The 21,733-nt window shown below is 47.2% G+C and overlaps 1 protein-coding gene across 6 annotated transcripts in view; it reads right to left on the reverse strand.

Moving 5' to 3' along the window:
• Positions 1-21,733, reverse strand: part of LOC311358382 (titin-like) — a 150,724-nt gene that overhangs the window by 72,885 nt on the left and 56,106 nt on the right. For all 6 annotated transcript variants that reach the window (XM_084478402.1, XM_084478401.1, XM_084478400.1 and 3 more), the window contains 43 exons: positions 20,553-20,819; positions 20,374-20,471; positions 20,062-20,230; positions 19,550-19,819; positions 19,016-19,282; positions 18,654-18,932; positions 17,989-18,397; positions 17,655-17,779; positions 17,299-17,565; positions 16,914-17,183; positions 16,530-16,829; positions 16,140-16,442; positions 15,832-16,019; positions 15,588-15,702; positions 14,856-15,143; positions 14,622-14,773; positions 14,061-14,208; positions 13,265-13,442; positions 12,702-12,823; positions 12,292-12,579; positions 11,879-12,175; positions 11,556-11,742; positions 11,301-11,416; positions 10,882-11,181; positions 10,324-10,623; positions 10,125-10,230; positions 9,552-9,748; positions 8,807-9,115; positions 8,402-8,680; positions 7,820-8,119; positions 6,719-7,021; positions 6,249-6,442; positions 5,978-6,161; positions 5,076-5,378; positions 4,671-4,970; positions 3,947-4,065; positions 2,737-2,914; positions 2,361-2,645; positions 1,902-2,195; positions 1,167-1,463; positions 648-829; positions 409-538; positions 108-298 (listed from right to left, as the gene is read on the reverse strand). In XM_084478402.1, the coding sequence (XP_084334528.1) occupies positions 108-298; positions 409-538; positions 648-829; positions 1,167-1,463; positions 1,902-2,195; positions 2,361-2,645; positions 2,737-2,914; positions 3,947-4,065; positions 4,671-4,970; positions 5,076-5,378; positions 5,978-6,161; positions 6,249-6,442; positions 6,719-7,021; positions 7,820-8,119; positions 8,402-8,680; positions 8,807-9,115; positions 9,552-9,748; positions 10,125-10,230; positions 10,324-10,623; positions 10,882-11,181; positions 11,301-11,416; positions 11,556-11,742; positions 11,879-12,175; positions 12,292-12,579; positions 12,702-12,823; positions 13,265-13,442; positions 14,061-14,208; positions 14,622-14,773; positions 14,856-15,143; positions 15,588-15,702; positions 15,832-16,019; positions 16,140-16,442; positions 16,530-16,829; positions 16,914-17,183; positions 17,299-17,565; positions 17,655-17,779; positions 17,989-18,397; positions 18,654-18,932; positions 19,016-19,282; positions 19,550-19,819; positions 20,062-20,230; positions 20,374-20,471; positions 20,553-20,819 (9,854 nt within the window). The remainder of the gene's footprint in view (positions 1-107; positions 299-408; positions 539-647; positions 830-1,166; positions 1,464-1,901; positions 2,196-2,360; positions 2,646-2,736; positions 2,915-3,946; positions 4,066-4,670; positions 4,971-5,075; positions 5,379-5,977; positions 6,162-6,248; positions 6,443-6,718; positions 7,022-7,819; positions 8,120-8,401; positions 8,681-8,806; positions 9,116-9,551; positions 9,749-10,124; positions 10,231-10,323; positions 10,624-10,881; positions 11,182-11,300; positions 11,417-11,555; positions 11,743-11,878; positions 12,176-12,291; positions 12,580-12,701; positions 12,824-13,264; positions 13,443-14,060; positions 14,209-14,621; positions 14,774-14,855; positions 15,144-15,587; positions 15,703-15,831; positions 16,020-16,139; positions 16,443-16,529; positions 16,830-16,913; positions 17,184-17,298; positions 17,566-17,654; positions 17,780-17,988; positions 18,398-18,653; positions 18,933-19,015; positions 19,283-19,549; positions 19,820-20,061; positions 20,231-20,373; positions 20,472-20,552; positions 20,820-21,733) is intronic.

Genomic DNA, 21,733 nt, shown 5'->3' on the forward strand with positions numbered 1-21,733 from the left:
CAGTTTATCTCTCTTTCGCCCATTACATCTCCAGATGGGCTATCCATTCCTATGATTTATGTGTATTGTGTGTTATGTGAGTGTATCTTATTAGTGTTGGAACTCACCCCGTATCTCCTGTCGATCAGGTTGATGGTCAGAACCTCAAAGTCTGACTTCTTCTTGCTGGCATCTCTCCTTTCCACAATGTAATTAGTGATGTCACTTCCTCCGTTGTCCTCAGGCGCATCCCAGGTCAGGTAGCAGGACTCTGACTTGATGTCTGACGCCACAATGTTTCTGGGAGGCATCGGGCGATCTGCAAAGAACACAACCTCAATCCAACACTCAGTACTCCCTGACTACTGTATGCTCAATCACGTCTCTTAACCAAACACATCCAAGCTGAGGTTGAAAAAGCTTTATTACCCAGGACCTCCACCCGGATCACATGCTGGGCTTTCCCGTAGCAGTTCTCAGCCATCAGCGTGTAGTTGCCCTTGTCCTTTCTGATGCTCTCAAGGAGAGCGATCTTAGTCTGCAGGGTGGTCCTGTTCACCTGCACAAAAACACAAAAACATATCTCAAAACCTGGAATACAAGAACAACACACAAGAAAAAACAAGTCTATTAGTTGGAATATTTCCTCAAGAATGGCATCGTCATACTTCCTCTGTGTCTATGGTCATCTTCTCCGGGTCGGGCTTGTCAATCACCACATCATCCTTCATCCATTGGAGGGTTGGGAGGGGAAGACCCCTGACCTCAGCTGGGATGTCCACAGCGGCACCCTTCTTCACAGTGATGGTGTTGCTCTTGAAGTACTTCATAATGCTAATGGCAGGAGGAACTAGAATACAAACCGGGAGTTAGCGCATCTTTGCATTAAATCATGATTAACAGTTGTCTGTTGTGATGTATGACATGTAATCAGGATTAACATTTGTCTGTTCATGATGTATGACATGTAATCAGGGTTAACATGTGTCGTCTGACATGTAATCAGGGTTAACATGTGGCTGTTCATGATGTATGACAAGTAATAAGGGTTAGAATGTGCTTGTTCATGCTTTATGCCAGGTAATCAACATTAAGAGGTGTTCATGGTTTATGAAATGCAATCAGGATTAACAAGTGTTAGCCCTAACCTATACTTAATACTTGAAAATTAACTTATGTGTTCATACGTTCATCGTCTTGGATCTTGGCTGAGATGGGCTTGGACGTCTCGCCGTTTCCAACCTCATTCACGGCGAAGACTCGGAACTGGTAGTCCTGGTTCTCCGACAGGTTCTCCAGGGTTCCACAGCACCCTGGGAACATGCGTCCTGCCACATCGAACTCGTTGCTGTCTGACCTCATCTTCTCCACATAGTAGCCGAGGATGGGGCTCCCTCCGTCCGTACGGGGGAGCTGCCAGGCCAGACTGATGCTGGTCTTCCCTTTGTCGCTGTAGTGCAGCTTCTCTGGAGCCGAGGGGGTTCCTGGAGATCCAAGGTCAACATAGTGAGGCTGATGTTCACAGTGAGGCTGATGCCATTTTTCCTTCTTTTAACTTTGACTCACACTAAATAATGACATGCAATTTAGGACAGATTGATGAAAGTATAAAGTCATGTACATTGTACAGGGCATGGTAATGGTAAAGGTAAGGTCCTTTTACACTAGACACAAAGCGAATAAATGATGCAGAATGCAAAAAAACACACACATGGAATTGTCGTGGCAAAAATATTTCAAATATGCAGCATTTTCCATAAATAATCGAAATGATAAATTATTCCACCAACATAGCCAACCTTGAAGTCGACCTTGATGTGAATAACAATTATGTTGCTTTTTTATGCAAATCAGAATAGCAAATGTAAAAGGACCTTCAGGGTAAAGGCTCTGGTAAGGTAAGGGTCAGGATAAGGTGTTACCTTTGGGGTCCACAGCGAGGATGGGGCCCAGATCTGCAGGGGCTCCATCTCCATACTTGTTCCTGGCGATGACTCTGAAGTCGTACTCCTCGCCCACCAGCAGGTCCTGGATGTCACACTTACAGGACGCCGTCTCCACCGGCTGGCGGAACAGCTTCATCTTGGCGTCCTTCCTTAGAACCTCGTAACCCATGATGTCACTTCCTCCATTGTCCAGTGGGTCAGCCCAGGTCAGGGTGATGTTCTTCTTAGTCACCACCACCGTTTTCAGGTCCACCACCGGCCCAGGGACATCTACAGAGACACACACACATAGTAATCAAACACAGGGTTTAGTAGTTCAGTTCTAGGGTGAGGGTTTACCCTACATGAATAGTTTAACTCGAGTAAATAAATTAATCTAGTAGTATAGCTGGCTAGTTGAGCTCTAGTAGTAGTAATAGTGTAGTTGTGACTGACCCATGACTTCCACCCGGGTATCGGCGGACTTGGTTCCACTACTGTTGGTACCGGTGACCTGGTACATCCCGTGGTCGGCCCTCACCGCCTTCCTGATGAAGAGCACACTATTCCTTCCCTCTGTCTCCACCAGGGCCCTCTCCTTGTCCACCTCCACCGTGTCCTTGCTCCACGTCACATCTGGCTGCGGTCGACCTCTGACAATGGCAGGCAGCCGCAGGGCATCCCCAGCCCTGATCATCACTCCGTTCTTCACCGAGACATCAAAGTCTACCACCGGGGCCTCTGCACACAAACAGAGCAGACCGCAGGGGTCAGCAGGGTGGAGTGGCAGTACGGATGGTTAGGGTCAGTGTAGTGGGGGGTCGGGGGGTACCTTGTGGCTCCTTGACGGTGACTGGCTCTGTGACTCCAGGGGCCCCGGGCCCTGCGTCGTTTACAGCGAGGACTCTGATGTAGTAGTCGGTTCCCTCCGTCAGACCGCTCACTGTGTAGCTCAGCTCCTTGCACCTGAACTCCGTGGAGCGACTCCACTCCTTCTCCCCAGCCACCACCTGCACACCATGTGACCACACCATGTGACCAAACCCAACCAAGCTGTATCCAAACCAGAATATAGCAGTATCTTCCCCAGTGTGAACCTCCTCCACATAGTAGTCCTGCTATAGGGTAGTAGTACTATGGTGTAATAGTGTAGTAGTACTATAGGGTAATATTAGTAGTGATGTAGTGTAATGATGTAGTAGTGTAGAAGTACAATAGTGTTGTAGTACTATAGTGAGGTAATGTTGTAGTACTAGTGGTCGTATTAGTGAGGTAATGTAGTAGAACTAGTGGTCGTAATAGTGTGGTAATGTAGTAGTACTAGTGGTAGTAATAGTGTGGTAATGTAGTAGTACTAGTGGTAGTAATAGTGTGGTAATGTAGTAGTACTAGTGGTAGTAATAGTGTGGTAATGTAGTAGTACTAGTGGTAGTAATAGTGTGGTAATGTAGTAGTACTAGTGGTAGTAATAGTGTGGTAATGTAGTAGTACTAGTGGTAGTAATAGTGTGGTAATGTAGTAGTACTAGTGGTAGTAAAAGTGAGGTAATGTAGTAGTACTAGTGGTAGTAATAGTGTGGTAATGTAGTATGGCTATAGCAGGGTTCTCTCCAAACCATGTAATAACCAAGTCTGAGTCTGACTGAGGAACAGCAGAGCTTCAGTGTAAAGCGGGTCTCTCCAGGCGAGGGAAATATAGGATTTGACGCCTTGTTGTGTCTGATATAGTGGGAGGTAATGGAGGTAATTGCAGCAGTGCTAGGAGTTACAGTGCGGCTGCACGGCGACACCAGTGTGCCTGCTCTCATTGGAACATGACCCACTTACGTTGCAAAGTCTAAATTAAAGTACATTTAATTGGTGAAAAGAACACGCACTACTCTGGGAGATTAATCAAAACCAACTACAACCCTGTCACTGCACTCTGTTACCCAATGACCAGAGTGTTAGTTTTAGTAGGTAGAGCTTTGTGATAAAGTAGGAGTGTGGTGGAGCCACAGGTGGTGTAGTAGTACTATATTATATCCATTCTCCAGTGTGTACCTTCTCCACATGGTAGCCCAGGATGTCTCCTCCACCGTTGTAGAGAGGGGGCTTCCAGGCGATCATCACACAGTCCTTCCCAGTGTCCACCACCCAGGGGATGGGGGGGCCAGGGGGCACTGAGGAGGACATCAACGACATGAGGATGGTGACCAGGAGGAACATGATGGTAATTGGACTGCATTTATATAGCGCTTTTATCCAAAGCGCTTTACAATATTGCCTGACGTTCACCCATTCATGCACACATTCACACACCAATGGCGGAGTCAACCATGCAAGGCGACAGCCAGCTCGTCAGGAGCAGTAAGGTTATGTGGGTTAGGTGCCTTGCTCAGGGACACCTCGACACTCACAGCTAGGAGGAGCCGGGGATCGAACTAGAAAGGAATCAAACTTAAGAAATGCTACAGTAAGGTGATAACTATGTTACTGTAAGGTGATGAACTATATGTTACTGTGGGGTGATTAACTATATGTTACTGTAAGGTGATGAACTATATGTTACTGTAAGGGGATGAAATTTATGTTACTGTAAGGTGATAAACTGTTACTGTGGGGTGATGAACTATATGTTACCATAAGGTCTCTGTAATGAACTATACATTACGGTGTTTTACAGTATTTTAGTGTCAGGTGTTAAAGCATATGCTACCGTCAGGTCTGTGAGTTTGTAACCAAGTAGGAGGTACACTGAGGCGTGTTGACACTGGAAGGTACTCACAGATGGCGTCCATGGCCACGGTGCGGTCAGAGGGCTCACTGAAGGGCCCGGGGCCGGCCAGGTTCTCAGCACACACCCTGAAGATGTAGGTAAGGCCCTCCATCAGGCCGATCACCTTCACTTCCAGGGAGTTGAGCAGGGCGCGGTTCACCCTGGTCCAGTGCTTGCTGTTCACCTCCTTCCTCTCGATCCAGTAGCCCAGGATGGGGCTGCCGTTGTCTTTGGGCTCATGCCAGGAGATACGGGTGCTACTGGCTGTCACCTCATGCACCCTGGGGGTGTTGGGGGCGTCTGGGGGGTCTGGGGAGGGACGTTATGAAGCTCACTTAGTATCAGGACTCTCAGGACTATTCTGAAGCTCACACGGTAGACCTGTAGCCATAGTGTGGACGTGTCATGACTTACCAAACTGGTTCTTGGCCACCACTGGCTCCGAGGTACAGACGGGACCGCAGCCAAACCTGTTCTCTGCCGAGACTCTGAAGATGTACTCCTTCCCTTCGATGAGCTTGGTGACAGGGTAGCTGGTGCCCTTCAGTGTGGAGGTGATGGTGATCCAGCCCACCTCCTCGTTCTTGTTGTCCTTCTTCTCCAGGATGTAGTTAAGGATCTCGCTGCCTCCGTCGTCCTCGGGAGCCTCCCACTGGCACACCAACGAGGTGTTCCTGATCTCATCAAACGTGAAGTTGATGGGAGCAGCAGGCTTGTCTGTCAATCACAACACACAACGACACTCACTTAGACCCACTCAGACTCTTCAAAGAGACCCAGTCAATGGTAGTGGGTCAAACACTACTGCGGTCAAACACTACTGGTCTCCTACTAGAGTAGTGGTCTAACACTACTGGTCTCCTACTAGAGTAGTGGTCTAACACTATTGGTCTACTACTAGAGTAGTGGTCTAACACTACTGGTCTCCTACTAGAGTAGTGGTCTAACACTACTGGTCTACTACTAGAGTAGTGGTCTAACACTACTGGTCTACTACTAGAGTAGTGGTCTAACACTACTGGTCTCCTACTAGAGTAGTGGTCTAACACTACTGGTCTCCTACTAGAGTAGTGGTCTAACACTACTGGTCTCCTACTAGAGTAGTGGTCTAACACTACTGGTCTCCTACTAGAGTAGTGGTCTCTTACTAGAGTATTGGTCTAACATAAGTGGTCTCTTACTAGAGTATGGGTCTAAGACTATAAGTCTCTACCCAGAGTAGTGGTCTATTACTAGAGTAGTAGTCTAGTGTCTAGTGATGTGGAACTAGAGGGTCTGATGTTAAGGGAGAATAATATGAATGAGTTTGTTGTTACCAAGGATGTTGACCACACAGGTGGCTGTGGCAGCTCCATGCTGGTTCTCCACGTGCACTGTGAAGACCCCATGGTCGGCCCGGATGGTGTCTCGGATCATCAGCGCCGCCTGGCCCTTCTTGGTGGCTTCCAGACCCAGACGCTCCCTCATCGGGGTCACAAACTCCTCCACCGGCTCTGGAACCTGCAGACAGAAGGTCTGGCGGTGAGAGGTAGGAGACAATACAAACTGAAAGCACTTCATCACGTTATCATGGAGAGAGAGGAAGACCTTGGATTTGCTCTTCTTCTTGACGATGGGAGCAATCTTCTTGATGGGTTCATTGGTGACGTTCTCGTCGTTCCTCAGCCAGGTGATCTTAGGGTAGGGGCATCCGGAGATGTAGGCGTCGATGCGGACCTCCTGGCCCTTCTTGACGCACACGCCGGACTGCATGCGGGCGTGGAGGGTGACCTTTGGTTTCTCTGAAAGGGTTGGTTTTTCAGTGAGTGGTGGATGGGTATGAGGTCTGTGTTTCTATGAAGGTTTTGGTAGGACATGAGGCTGTGTATCTTTGCATCTTCCTCAGTGTGTGGTGCTGGGTCATGAGGTTCTAGGTAGGGTCCTCAGTGCATGGTGCTGGGTCATGAGGTTCTAGGTAGGGTCCTCAGTGCGTGGTGCTGGGTCATGAGGTTCTAGGCCGGTTCCTCAGTGCATGGTGCTGGGTCATGAGGCCCAGGTGAGCGGGGTCCAGTACTTACCCACGGGGTCAGCAGCTTTGATGAGCGGCGTGCTGCGTGACGGCTCGCTGACTCCAGCGGCATTCTCGGCACGGACTCTGAACTGGTACTCCATGTCCTCCTGGAGGTCCTTCACCACGTAGGAGAAACCAGGGACCAGGCTGGGGTTGATCCTTTCGTACCGATCCCCGTCCTTTATCATCTTCTCCAGAATGTAGCCCTGGATGGCGCAGCCTCCGTCATAGTCTGGGGCCTTCCAGGTGACCGTGATGGACTTGGAGGTGGGGTCCTGGCCCTCTACCTGGATGGGTGGGTCTGGTTTCTCTGTGGATCCATCAGTGGTAAGGTTAGGTCTGCGCTCTTATTATATATAACATGTGTATCATAGTGTATTATATATATTATTAACCATTTTAAACTTGATTTCTTCAATAATAACAGCAGTAACATCCAAGGTTAGGTCCAGGGTTATAGTTTTATAGTTTATCGTATATATTATTATTTACAATATTTTGTTGTATTTCATATGATAGTATAATATAGATGATAATATATTAAAGATGATAATTTGATATATGTTAATATTTTATATATATGAAAGTATATAATTGTACAATATGATAGCACAATATATATATGACTATTTACTATTTATTAAGAACACAGTATATCATGTATGATAGTATATCATAAATATGATCGTAAATGTAACATACGATTGTATATTATATATGATAGTATAGATTTGAATAAAGTCCTCATCAGTAATTACGGTAGTATATTATACATATGAGACTATATAATATATATCAGGGATGATCATCAGTATTGCAGTAAGTCAGTAAGTCATTGTAATTATACTGTTCACCGATAGAGGACGTTTCCTATGTAAACAATCTCGGGCCCCGGGCCTTCCCCATCAGTGAGGAATAAAGAGCCATGGCCATGAGCAGTGCAAAAAAAATTAAAACTTGATCAAGAAAACCCTACCTTTCTGTGATGGGAAGCAGAGTATCTTTTAATAGAATTGAAAGGCAAACCCATGTGTCTAGTTTGCTTAGAAACTATACAAGTCATGAAAGATTTAAACTTAAGGCGCCACTAGATGAATAAAGAACTCACGCTTGATTTCCTCAATGATCACTGGGCTGCGCAGCTCGAGGTACTCTCCAGCCCCCACCTTGTTGTGGGCCTTGACCCGGAAGTGGTACTGACAGTTGACGTAGAGGTCCTTGACGGAGCAGGAGAGGAGGTCCTCCCCTGAAAGGACCGGGACGTAGGTCTTCTTGGAGGACTCACGGCGCTCCAGCGTGTAGCTGATGATCGGTGTGCCGCCGTTGTTCTCTGGGGCTTCCCAGCTCATCTTGCAGGAGCTCTTTGTGACATCACTGGAGCTGATGTCCTTGCACTGACCAGGAAGACCTGCGGGGTTCACAGAGAGGGCTCCTTCAACTGACAGTAGATCATCAGCAGTGGGCTGTGGATACTGTGGGAGGGGCCTAGCGACGACCTCAACACAATGACTGTAGATCATCAGCAGTGGGCTGTGGCTACTGTGGGAGGGGCCTAGCGACGACCTCAACACAATGACAGTAGATCATCAGCAGTGGGTTGTGGATACTGTGGGAGGGGCCTACTGACGACCTCAACACAATGACAGTAGATCATCAGCAGTGGGCTGTGGATACTGTGGGAGGGGCCTACCAATGACTTTGACGTTGACAGTCCCGCTGACGGTTCCCAGACTATTCGTCAGGGTGATGGTATACTCTCCGGCGTCGCCGTGGGAACACCTCAGCTTCTCCAGGTGAGCATTGCTCATCTCCACGGTCAAGGAGGTCTTGTCGTCCGCCTTACACTCCACCTTGTCCTTCTGCCACACCATGGTGGGTGTGGGGATGGCGGTGTAGGGGATGTTGAGGTGGAGCTTCTCCCCCTCAACCACCACTAAGTCTTTGCCGTCCAGCTCCATGGTCGGGGCGCCTGGGGAAGAAGGGTGGTGACGTAATCCATAAGACGACGTAAACCAAACGTGGAAACATAGACTAACATAAAACATTAAACATAACTTGAGCTCTACGGATCAAGAGTGTGAGTGATTATACGTACAGTCAGGATCCTTGGTGAAGATCTTGTCGGTTATCTCTGAGGGATCACTAACACCAATGGAGTTGATGGCGCGCACCCTGATGACATACTTCTTCTCTGGTTTGATTCCATCATCGACGCGGAACTGGAGCTCTTTGATTGGTCGGGTGTTGACCCGGAGCCACTTAAGCTCTGGGCGGGCCTCGGCCACCTCCACGTGGTAGCCCGTGATGGGGCAGCCTCCGTCCTTAGCAGGAGGCTGCCACGTCACGTTGATGTGCAGCCTGCTGGCGTCGGGGACGGCCACCTGCTGGGGAGGAGACGGGGGGCCTAGCAGGAGCAGAACATATGGTTGGTTAACAAGTTGAAATTTAACATGATCATCTTTATGAACAATGAAATGAGCTCACAAAATGTATGAAATAAAAAAAATCTAGAAACTAAATATCAGCAATTTTGTTGGTTATAAAATGTAAAATAAAGCTCTATCTGATTTGGTGGTCTTTGAGAAGTCAATATCAAGGGGTCAAAGTTGATATTGTTGAGCTTTGAGCTCAGCGGCTAGGTGGACAATCTGAAAGTCTGTTAGGTTGCATAAATGCTAGGTTGGTCACTCAACTGCATAAGAACACGTTGGCAACGTCTACGCTGGCAACGTCTGGCAACGTCTACGCTGAACACTGATCGAATGTTGGCCACTTTAAGGGCGGGCTCTCCGATGGTTTGTATTGTTCAGAGGGACAGGTCTCAAGCCTAGGAAACTTACTGGTGGGGTCTTCGATGGTGAAGATCTCAGTGGGCTCACTGGGATCTCCGACACCAGCCTCGTTCTCCGCTCGCACCTGGAACTGGACCTCGGTCCCCTCGTCCACATCAGTCACCTTGTACTGGCTCTGCTTGTCAGGAGTCTTACAGCACTTCATCCAGCGGCTGCCCAGTTTCTCCTTCTTCTCAATCACATACCTGCAAACAAACAAGGTTCTCATGTTCCATTTTCTATTTTACATTTTTTATCCAAAGCGACTTACAACCATTCAGTCACACATTCACAAACCGACAACAGAGTCCCCCATGCAGGGCGACAGCCAGCTCTTCAGGAGCAGTCAGGGTGAGGCGTCCTGCTCAGGGACACCTCAATCCTCAGCTAGGAAGAGCCGGGGATCGTACTAGCGACCTTCGGGTTACCAGCCAACTCGGTCTACCTCCCGAGCTACTGCTGCCCCAATGTTGGTTTAGAAGACACATTTATCAACCACATCACACCACCACAACAATGGTTTAGTTTTAGTCTGAGCAGTATTCCAATGCTCTGGACTGAAGCACTGGCTGGATGACTCACTTGGTAATGGGTCTTCCACCATTGCTTTTGGGGGCTTCCCATTTCAGCTCCACGTGTCTCTTGGTAACCTCCACCACCGTCAGCGCGTAGGGTGGCCCAGGAGTGGCTGAAAGAAACAAAGAAAGGAATGCCAAATGCTTCACAATACTCCACAGCATTGTCTAACTGGTACAGCAGTGCATACAGTGGAAGAACTCACTGAACGTGTCCTTGGCAAGCACCGCGTCCTCCAGCTCACAGAACTCCCCCATCCCACAGGCGTTCTCAGCGGCCACTCTGAACACATACAGGGTGCCCTCGTTGAGGGGCGTCACACAGTACTTGAGCTCCTTCACCGTGGTGTCCACCGCCTGCCAGCCCTTCCTCCTCACGTCCCTCTTCTCCACCACGTAGTTGGTGATGGGGGAGCCTCCGTCGCTGCTGGGCAACTGCCATTTGAGGTCAGCACTGACCTTGGTGATGTTGGTCACCTCCAGCCACTGAGGAGCGGATGGGGGATCTAGAGCCAGAGAGGGAGAGAGAGAGAGACAACGAGAAAGACAAAGAGAGAGAGACAGAAAGAGACAGGGACAGGAGTTATGACTTGTGTGTTTAGGACCATGGGTTATTTATTTGAATATTACGTCAATATTAATAATGCAGTACGCTAATAGCGTACTGCCTTATTATAATGCTATTATTATATATATTATTACGCTGGGTATCAAAGCTTGGACCAGGAGATAAGGGTCTTATTGTGGATGGAGGTTAGACTTACAGAGTCTCTCCTTGCAGAGCACAAGGTCGCTGGGCTCGCTGGGCTCGCTCTCTCCGGCCTTGTTGACGGCCTTGATCCGGAAACAGTACTCCTGCTTCTCCATCAGACCTTTGAGCAGGTGCTCCGTCACAGGAATGTCCTCTGCAATACGGATCCACTCCTCACTTCCTGCCTTTTGGAACTCAATGATGTAGCCGTCGATCTTGGCACCGCCGTCGTGCTCCGGCCGGGTCCACAGCAGGTTGGCCGTGGTCTTGCCAATATCTTTCACGTGCGGCTTGCCTGGAGCCCATGGAGCGTCTTGATACAACACAACGTCAACATGGGAGTCAGTCACTCATTTCAACAACAGTTTTTTGGTCATTAGTATGTATCTTGACCAAAAATAAGTGGGGAATGGTAGGGGTAATGTGACTAACCAATGGGATCTTTGATGAGGATGGGATCTGTTTCCACGCTGGGTTTTCCGGGTCCAGCCAAGTTCTCGGCCAAGACGCGGAAGCTATACTTCGTCTTATTCAGCAGGCCCTTCACCCTGGAAGCACACACAGACTTTTTGTTCAAGTCTCCAAGCGTACTAAGGTTAAACAGTATTACTCATATTTCTTGGTAATTAATGGAAACCATTGGATTCATATGTAATGTTCCTCATGAACATTAGACCTGACCATTACCTAAATGTAGCATCCTTAACAGGGAGTTTGTTGCATCTAATCCACTTGTCACTCTCTCGGTCAAACTTCTCGATCCAGTAGCCAGTGATTGGGCTGCCACCATCCTCGTCAGGCTCAAACCACGTGAGAGTGACTGCATCCTTAGTGATGTCTGAAGGAGTGACTCTGGTTGGGCAACCAGGAGGATCTGGAACAAAGACAAGGACCATCGTTACTTCTTCTGGTAAAAGGCTCCAAGATGAGGCACACCTGGTAAATATCCCTGTTCCACACAGACACATACTGAGAGAGGACATTGGAGTGTTCTCCAGTGGCCAACCTACCGAAGGAGTACTTGGCCACGATGGGGACGTGCTCGGCGGGCTCGCTGATTCCGTACTGGTTCTCAGCGCTCACTCTGAAGATGTATTCCTTCAGAGGGGTCAGCTTACAGGCACTGAAGGTGGTTTGCTTGACTGTGGCTGACAGCTTTACCCATTCCTCCTTGTCTGTCTGTCGTCTCTCTACGATGTAGTTGGTGACCTCGGAGCCTCCGTCGTCTCTCGGGGGGTTCCAGGCCAGGAAGCAGGACTCATTGGTGATATCGGAGAGGTCAAAGGCAGCGGGAGGACCAGGCTTATCTGCAGGAGGGACAACACATTTGATACTCATCTTTTGTTCCACACCATTATGATATTTCTATATTCTGCCTATTGACTATAACGTCTTTAAATAAATTCCTGAAACACAAGCTAACCGAGGATGTTGACGTCGACGGTGGCGGTGGCGCGTCCACAAGTGTTGACGGCCTCGATGATGTAGGTCGCCGTGTCTCCTCTGGTGCACTTGTCTATAGACAGCTTGGAGTGTCCCGGCTGGGTGTCGATGGCGATGCGCTCGCTGGCCTTCAGCACCAGGTCAGCCTTGGTCCACTTCACCCTGGGCTCCGGCTTCCCCGTAACGTCGGCCGGGAGTTCAAACTTGGTGCCGGCTCTGGCAGTCAGCCCTGCCAGCAGCTTCACGTCCAGCTGGATCACTGGAGGCTCTGTCGATAGGAAATGGAAGAGTTCAGAAGCAACCACCTCAAAGGATGTTCCTGGGTTGTGTGGTGGAGAAGGGAGGTCCAGCCCCTGGAGGCAGAAGATGCAGAGGGATGTGTGAGCTGACCTTTAGCGTCCACAGCCTGGATCTCGTCAGTGGCCCTACAGGGCTTCCCTGCTCCCAGCTTGTTGAAGGCCTTGATACGGTAGGAGTACCACTGGCCCTCAGTCAGACCCTTCACCAGGAACCTGCCACACACACCACGTACAGAACACAGTCATGAAGGGTTCAGGCAGAGTGGTTACAACTACACTATCTAATCTAAGCAGAGGGTTGTGTGGTTACTACATACTATCTAATCTAAGCAGAGGGTTGTGTGGTTACTACATACTATCTAATCTAACCAGAGGGTTGTGTGGTTGCTATGCAGTAGGTTGTGTGGTTGCTTTGAAGTAGGTTGTGTGGTTGCTATGCAGTAGCTTGTGTGGTTGCTATGCAGTATGTCATCTAATCTAACCAGAGGGTTGTGTGGTTGCTATGCTGTAGGTTGTGTGGCTGCTATGTAGTAGGTTGTGTGGTTGCTATGCAGTAGGTTGTGTGGTTGCTATGCAGTTGGTTGTGTGGTTGCTATGCAGTAGGTTGTGTGGTTGCTATGCTATCCATGTTATCTCCAGGTCCAGATGTCTCACTTGAGGTCAGGAATGGGCTCTCCGCAGGGCTCCCACTTGTCCGACCCTCTCTGGCACTTCTCCACCACATAGCCCTTGATGTAGGAGCCCCCATCGTACTTGGGGGGCTCCCAGAACAGGAAGATGGTCTTGGCACCCTTATCTCTCCACTTCAGGTTCTCCGGGGCGTCAGGTACAGCTGGACACACAGGATAGCATGGTTACCGACATATCACACCAGAAGGAGACCCCCCTCTGCCCTTACAGCTACCTCTGGATGTAAGGCTTCTTAAGCAGCCCAGAGAGGTCAGGTTCACTGCTCTGGGATACCTTTACTTTCCCTTTAGCGCCTTAGTTAAGTAGTGAGTGTAGGGAGACGCTACTGATGCCTAAAAACAAGGACTAGTAGATTCAGGAACAGCTTCTTTCCTAACAGCTTCTTTCCTAACACAATAACACTCTTAAATGAAGCTAAACTTTTTTAATGATGCAGTTTGCAATGACATTCAGCACTTTACATTATTTGTTGTTGGATCATATGAAGTGTGTGTGTGTGTGTGTGTGTGTGTGTGTGTGTGTGTGTGTGTGTGTGTGTGTGTGTGTGTGTGTGTGTGTGTGTGTGTGTGAATGTTTGCGCATGTTTGCAATGAATGAAGGGTGGAATGAGTTTTCTTTTCTCTTTTTATGATTAATGAGGCACCTTACTGGAGTTTGCTCTCCAATTTCGTTGTTTTATAAGATGCAATGACAATAAAGGCTCTCTATCTATCTATCTATCTAATGATACTGATAGTAGAGTGATAGTAGAGGCCCTTACTGGCAGGAGAGGAGACGTTGACCGGCTCGTCGATGTAGGCTGGTTCTCCTGGACCACACTTGTTGCAGGCTGTAACGCTGAACAGGTACTCCTTACCCTCCATCACGTCAGTCACTGTGTGCTCCAGGTCCAGAATGTTCTCGGCCACCTGGAGGAACCCAACAGAAACATCTTCATGTTACTGTAGTCTTAATGTGAAGATATATATCTTTACGTTACTGTATAATGTGAAGATATACATTTTAATGTTACTGTAACTCTGGTCTTAATGTGAAGATATAAATCTGAATGTTACTGTAACTCTAGTCTTAATGTGAAGATATACATCTTAATGTAGCTCTAGTCTTATTGTGAAGATACAGATCTTAATGTTTCTGTAGCTCTAGTCTTAATGTGAAGATATACATCCTAATGAAGCTCTAGTCTTAATGTGAAGATAAACATCTTAATGTTTAAATATGAACAGATAAATGTTTCTGTAACTCTAGTCTTAACGTGAACAGATAAACGGTTGTGTTTCTGTAACCCTGGCCATACTGTGAACAGAGAAGGGAGGTGTACCTTGACCCAGGTCTTGCGGGACACCTCCCTCTTCTCAATCTGGTAGTGGGTGACTGGGCTTCCTCCGTCGTGGTCGGGGGCTTCCCACATGAGGTGGACGTGGCGCCTGGTCACCTCAGCTACCTTCAGGTCCTTGGGGGCGCTGGGGGAGGCTGGGGAAATAACATTGAATTATCATTCCACTGAACAATGACTCAAAGGTTTGATGAAGCAGGAGAGGAGAGTGTATTGTACCGATGACGGTCACTTCAATCTCTCCAGAGACGGAGGTGACATCGTTCTCCAGGGTCAGGGAGTAGGTGCCCTGATCCGGACGCCCACTAGGGGTCACCACCAGCTCTGTGTAGGTTGACTTGGTCACCATGGTAACTCGTTCATCTGCAGAAGTCAGCTCCTTGTCTCCAAAGGTCCACTTTGCAGTCGGGGTCGGGTACCCGGTGATTGGCACGCGGATGGTGAGAGGCTGAGGAACTATCACCTCCAGTCCATTCCTGAAGGCACTCAGGTCGAAGGTCGGAGCCACTGGAGAAAGAACACACTTTTAGAATTATCTCCTCATTAAGTCAGTTACTTTCTCATTTCCCTGATCATGTACCTACTGTATATGTATGCTCTATGAGCCATCTCAATGTATAGTAGTATGTATATTATGAACATCTATGCCCATGTCCCGGTCTAGTACAATGGATATACTGTATATCTATGTTCTATGAACCCCACCCCTGTGTGTACATGGATATACTGTATATCTATGTTATATGGACCCTATAACATAGACACACAGGGGTGGGCCCTGTGTGTACATGGATATACTGTATATCTATGTTCTATGAACCCCACCCCTGTGTGTACATGGATATCCTGTATATATCTATGTTCTATGAACCCCATCCCTGTGTGTACATGGATATACTGTATATCTACAACACAGCCATGTCTACGATGAGGGGCGCCTGTTCTGGGTACCGTGAGCGTCATCAGCCAGAAGGGGTCCCAGTTGCTCGGTGGGATCAGAGATTCCAGCAGCATTCTCAGCAAAAACTCTATAGAGGTACTTCTGAGCAGGACTCAGACCAGTCACCTGTACACCAGGACACAACAGCCAGACTTAACAACCAATGGAAGATAAACAAGAGTTATCACTTAACCCTAAACATCTCAATAGCCACTAGGCTACGTCTTTAGGTCAGCAAACTGAATGGTTGTGTACCCGGTAGGAGAGGTCCTGGCAGAGCCTGGTGTTACAGCGGAGCCACTTGTCTGATCCGTTGTCACACTTCTGGATGATGTAGCCGGTGATCATGCTGCCTCCGTTACTAGTGGGGGTCTCCCAAGAGAGGGACACTCCAGCCTTGGTCTGCTCACTGTAGTTCAGGTTCAGAGGAGGACTCGGCCTCTCTGAAAACAAATAAAATATCTATGTTTCCATCATATCCTAATAAACCTGATGATCGGTTGAACAATGTTGGCTATATTCAGACATGTTAATCCATGATGACAGTGAATCCCAAGACTCACCGATAGGATCCATGATCTTGACAGGTTTGGTTGCGGCACTGGGTCTGCCCATCCCAGCCTTGTTTTCAGCTCGGACTCTGAAAATGTACTCCTTGTTCTCCACCACATCGTTCAAGACGGCAGAGCGGTCGGACGCACCACAAATAGTGGCCACCTCCCACTTGACGGAGGTCCTATCGCGCAGTTCTATGATGTAGGCAGTGATGTCAGAGCCTCCATCAGACTTGGGAGGCTCCCAAGTGATGGTGGCTCCAAACCTGTTGACCACACTGACCATGACATTCTCAGGAGCATCAGGCACATCTGAAAAAAAACAACATACACGTGTTCTTAATGTTTCAACCTCATGTAAGTACTGTTAAGAACAATCCTGAGGAGGTCCCTTCTCACCAAACTTATTCTTGGCCTGAACAGCATCCTCTGTGCTGACGCTGGGCCCGCTGCCCACTCGGTTGCGAGCGCAGACTCTGAACAGGTACCACGAGTCCTTCTGAAGACCACTCACACAGTACTCTGGAGTATCGGCACGGTCTGTTGCCAGGGTCCAGGTCTTACGCTTCATGTCTCGTCTCTCCACCACGTAAGCAACAATCTTGCTTCCGCCGTCGCTCTCTGGCTCCTCCCAGGCCAGACTCACCTCACCGTCAGTGGTGTCAGTCACCTTCAGAGCCTTGACAGGACCAGGGACGTCTGAAAACACAACATCTCTCTTCAAATCGTACATCTTCAAACTCCCATGGTCCTTAATGATCTTCTCAAGCAATAACACCTTACCGATGACATCCAGGTTGATGAAGGCCTCTCCCTCTCCATGCTTGTTCTTGATGATCACCTTGTACCTGCCCTTCTCTTCCTTGGTGGGACACTTCAGACGGTATTCCGTCTTGTCTGTGGTGGTGTCCACGTTCTGGACCGGGAGAGAGGAACCCTGAAGGAACCACTCTGCGTCGGCGCGAGGATACGCGTCGTAGGGAACACTCATGATGAAGGGCTTCCCTGCATCAGTAACCAGGTTCTGATCTGTGGTCTTGATCTTTGGCACGGCTGCAAAACATTTGAGAACAAAGTTGTTGAAGACAGTTGAAAATAAATGAGTAGGGCTATTGAGTTTAACTACAGAGGACTGTATAAAGGCAACACCTTTACAGTGGTGACTTACCTGCCAGCTCCAGCTTGGCCCGGGCGTCTTTCTCCTTGGCCACAATCCTGTACTCTCCTTGGTCGCGAGGGCGGATCTCACACACCTGCAGGCGGTGGATCTTCCCCTCACTGATCATCTGGTACTTATCTCCTTGGACAATGATCATGTTGTTTCTCATCCACTTGACTTCCACTCTGTCCTTGTTGAGCTCCACCTCAAACACAATGTCTGAGCCTGGAGGCTCGAACACATCCTGGGGAGGTCTGATGATCTCGACTGGGGTTTCTGTGAGAATAGGAAAACAAAGGTTTAGGATTCCCAGAAAAATGTACTTCATGTATTCACACTTGACCCGTCAAGTAAAATATGCTCACCTTCAACAAAGAGCCTGGCTCTGGATCTCCTTTCATCCAAGCCACAAGCGTATTCACACTCATCATCCGGTCTGCACTGCTTGATTATCAGTTTGCATGTTTTGCCATCTCTCTCCTTGTGGTATCTGCAATTCAAACCGATCAATAACCTATACGTTAGCACTCCAAATACATTGTGCTCCTGTTAGTACGCTACCTAGCCAGGATTCTTTATTATGCCTTTAACTCAAATGATTGACACAGCATATGATTTAGGATATGCTATTATCTGTATTTTGTTTGCAGTATGAAGCACATTTGATCTAGTATTGAACTAAACCGTCTTGCTTCTTACCTTGGCCCTTCTCTGATCTCACGTCCATTTCTGTACCACTTGACAGCTGCCTTCTCCTTGGACAACTTGCAGGTGAACTCTGCATCCTCAAACTCTGTGATGGTCTGGTCTTTGAGCTGGGCTGTGAAGTCTGTGGGCGCCTCGCTGATGATCAGCTCTGCTGCACACCTGTCCTCTCCCACCATGGCTGCATACTCTGCCTCATCATCCATGACACAGTCCTTGATGGTCAGTGTATGCTTGAGTCCATCCACCCTGTAGAGGATCCTCTTGCTGAGGACCACCTCCTGGCCCGCCTTTGTCCATTGGACCGTGACCTCCGGTCTGTTCACTTTACAGCTGAAGCTCACTGTCTTCTTCTCCTGGGTCTCAACATCCTCTATGGGCTCCAGGAACTTCAACTTCTCCGCTGAAGGAGAAACAAAACAACATCATTGGTTTTTAGCACTACTATTTCTGTGAAAGCGGCCCTAAATATCCTCATGACACAACTAACAAAGAGTCACTAGATTAGTTTCCAGAGCCATCTGCAGATACTAAATACAGAAATACTGATGCATAAATGCCTTATTGACTTATGGAGAACCCTGTTGGCACATCATGAAAGCAGTATTACGCTACATACATCCACATGCTTCAGGGGAGGTTGAGATGTTTAGTTTTACCTGCTACTTTAGCACTGGCTTCACTCTTGGCCTGCTCTCCTCTTTGGTTGGTCAGGATGATGGAGTAGTTGGCCGCCTCTGCCTTCTGGGCATCTTTGATCCTCAGAGAGAACACATTGTCTCTCTGGAGCATGATGTACTTGCCGCTCTCAAACATGGTCTCGTTGTTCTTCAGCCATTTTGCCTTGGCTCCCTCAGAGTTCACCTCACAGTTAAACATGATCTCACTTCCCTCCTTCACTTCTGCATCTTTAATGTGTGTGATGATTCTTAATTTCTCTGAAATAAGGAAGAAAAGCATTTAAACTCTGGGGGAGAACGCAGAATCTTAGTAGTTAGGGTAAAAGAAAAATGTGACTCACCAATAACATAAAGATCAGCTGAGGCCTTGACGTCTCCAATGTGTGCAACATAGCCTCCTTCATCCTTGGTCTCACATTTTTTCACAATCAGTGCTCTTCTCTTCCCTTCACTCACTATGTCATACTTGTCACCAGCGTTTATCTCCTTGTCACCTCTGAACCACTTCACCTCATAGGTTTCCTTGGAGACGGAGCAGACAAACTCGGCCTTCTCTCCCTCCACCACCTCCTGGCTCTGAGGCCTGGAGATGAACTCAGCAGCAAGTTCTACAGACATGAAGATCACACCCTGTTACCTTCCGTGCACTTATTTTACTCTCAACTGTTAAAATCTGCAATTTCAACTAAAAAGTTAAAGATAAAACATATAGTATACATTTCTGGGGCAATATATCTCTAGATCTCAAACAGCAAGTTGGCTATCCTAGAGGATAGCTTTACTGACGTGGAATGTCAGTAGAGCGCACAGTACAAGTGAGCATTGGTGTCAATCTTTTTCTGTGAATGAATATAGTTAAGGTGGACTGAGTTTACCGTTCAGTTTAAGATTAGCAGATGTCTTCACTTTGGGACTCAGTCTACATGTGTACTCCCCAACATCCACCATCTTCAGGTCCTGGATAATGAGGATCCTTCTCTTTCCATCCATGATCTGCTCATAGCGACCTCCCTCAGGCAGCTCCTGCTCCCCTTTGTACCAGGTGACCTCTGCACTGGGCTTGGACACTTCACAGATCAGTTTGACACTGTCTGTCTCTGTTCCATCCACGTTGGACAGATTCTTGGTGAACCTAGCTTCCTCCTCTGCAAGAAGCCATAAAAAATGTATTATTGTTTTATAGTATTAAAGCGCCAGACCCTCTTACATTCCTCTGTGGATCACGTTTTATTACAGGTTTCTTCCAAACTAATCCTTATGACCATCTTGTTCGGAAATATATTGAAGAGGTTACCATTTATCTTTTCCTAAATGTTGACATACACCCAGAACTGACAATATGTTAAAGGCTAAGACTAACAATATAGTGTTGCCATAGTTTCCTTACCGACAACAGTCAGCAGGCCGGATGATTTGGAAGTCCTTGCATCGCATTCGTATTCTGCCTCGTCATCAAAACCTGACTTGTGTACGATGAGGATTCTCTGGACTCCCTTGGCAATGATCTCATACTTCTTTCCTTTCCTGATCTCATTTCCATCTTTGAACCAGCGAACCTGCATTAGCACATCATTCATGTTAACCTTTTGTACACCAAGAAGTATTACATCTCATACAGTATATGTTGTATTACAAACTAAATTGTCTATCACACTTGAATTAGCTCTACTGTATGCATGTTTTATGATTATCATTGTACCTTGGCAGACTCCCGAGAGACTTCACACTCAAACCTGGCTGACTCCTTCTCCAAAACCTCTACGTCCTTGAGACCTTTACTGAACTCAACAAGGGGAGCTGAGGGCACAGGAAACAAGGTCAATAAACATGTCCAACTTTCAACAACAACCACCCCTCAAAGTGTTGTGAGGGCCTTACGCTGGACTTCCAGGAAGCAGGAGGTTTTGAAGTCCTTTGCGTTGCAGGTGTACATCTTGGCGTCGTCCGTAGTGCATTCACGAATGATGAGGGCTCTCTTGCGTCCATCAACAATGATTTCATGTTTCTTGGTCTTGCGGATCTCCTGTCCATCTCTGAACCAATGGACCTCAGCGTTCTCCCTGGATACTTCACACTCAAGGGTGGCAGTGGCCTCTTCTTCAACCATCTGGTCCTCCAGAGGTTTGCTGAACTCTACTGGTGGCTCTGCACACACATATATTTATATATATAATTACTGCTCTTGAAATATGTATTCAGTTTCCTGAATGATTGTTTTCAGCAGCGGTGCTGAGCGGTGTGAGGTGCACCATTTTGATGTGATAACTGATTTCAGTAGTTGTAGTTGGCATTACAATATAACATAAAATGAAATAGCATGCAGGAGTAATTCATTTTAGACATAGTGCAAATTCAGTTTTCAGTTAGCAATTTGTAGACATCCAATCATCTGGGTTGAATTATGGTGTTACTTTGGTTCTACACAATCCAATATGTAAGGTACTTTCTGTTATTAAGTCACTTGTTCTTCTCTTAATGCTTCCTATATTTAGTCTAAAGCCATTCATGAGCTAATGCCACCTACAGTCTCATCATGCGATTTAAATTTTTCAATAGCAGAAGACTATTTCTTCAATGACAATAATAACACTATAATGACCACTTTAATAATGACTGGTGCAGAATGTAGCATCTATGGTTGATTGGGAAACACTGCTATATCATTTTATCATAAGTATTTAAAACTTTGTTACATGATCTGTTATTTGGGATAGTGAGTGTTGTGTGATGTTAGTAATGTTGTCTGAGCGTTACCTCTGTTACTGAGTGTTGTGGTAATGTTAGTAAAGTCTGAGTGTTACCGCTGTGGGTGAGGGTTGTGGTAATTAGGGATGTTAAAAATATGTTGACTCAATGATCGATTCTCGACTCATGCTCAGGTCAACTCTAAAAATAGAAATCTGAAAATCTTTTTTTTTATATATTAATTTTTTATATCTTTTTTATTAATTTCTTTAGATGTATAAACTTCTTAAATGTCCTGTTCAAAACGTTGCAACACCTTTCTGTTTTCAAAATAACCAATTAAAATTATAGGCAGAGATATGCTGCCCATACGT

This window comes from Micromesistius poutassou (assembly GCF_964030765.1).
Source record: "Micromesistius poutassou genome assembly, chromosome: 14".
Classification (NCBI taxonomy): Eukaryota; Metazoa; Chordata; class Actinopteri; order Gadiformes; family Gadidae; genus Micromesistius; species Micromesistius poutassou.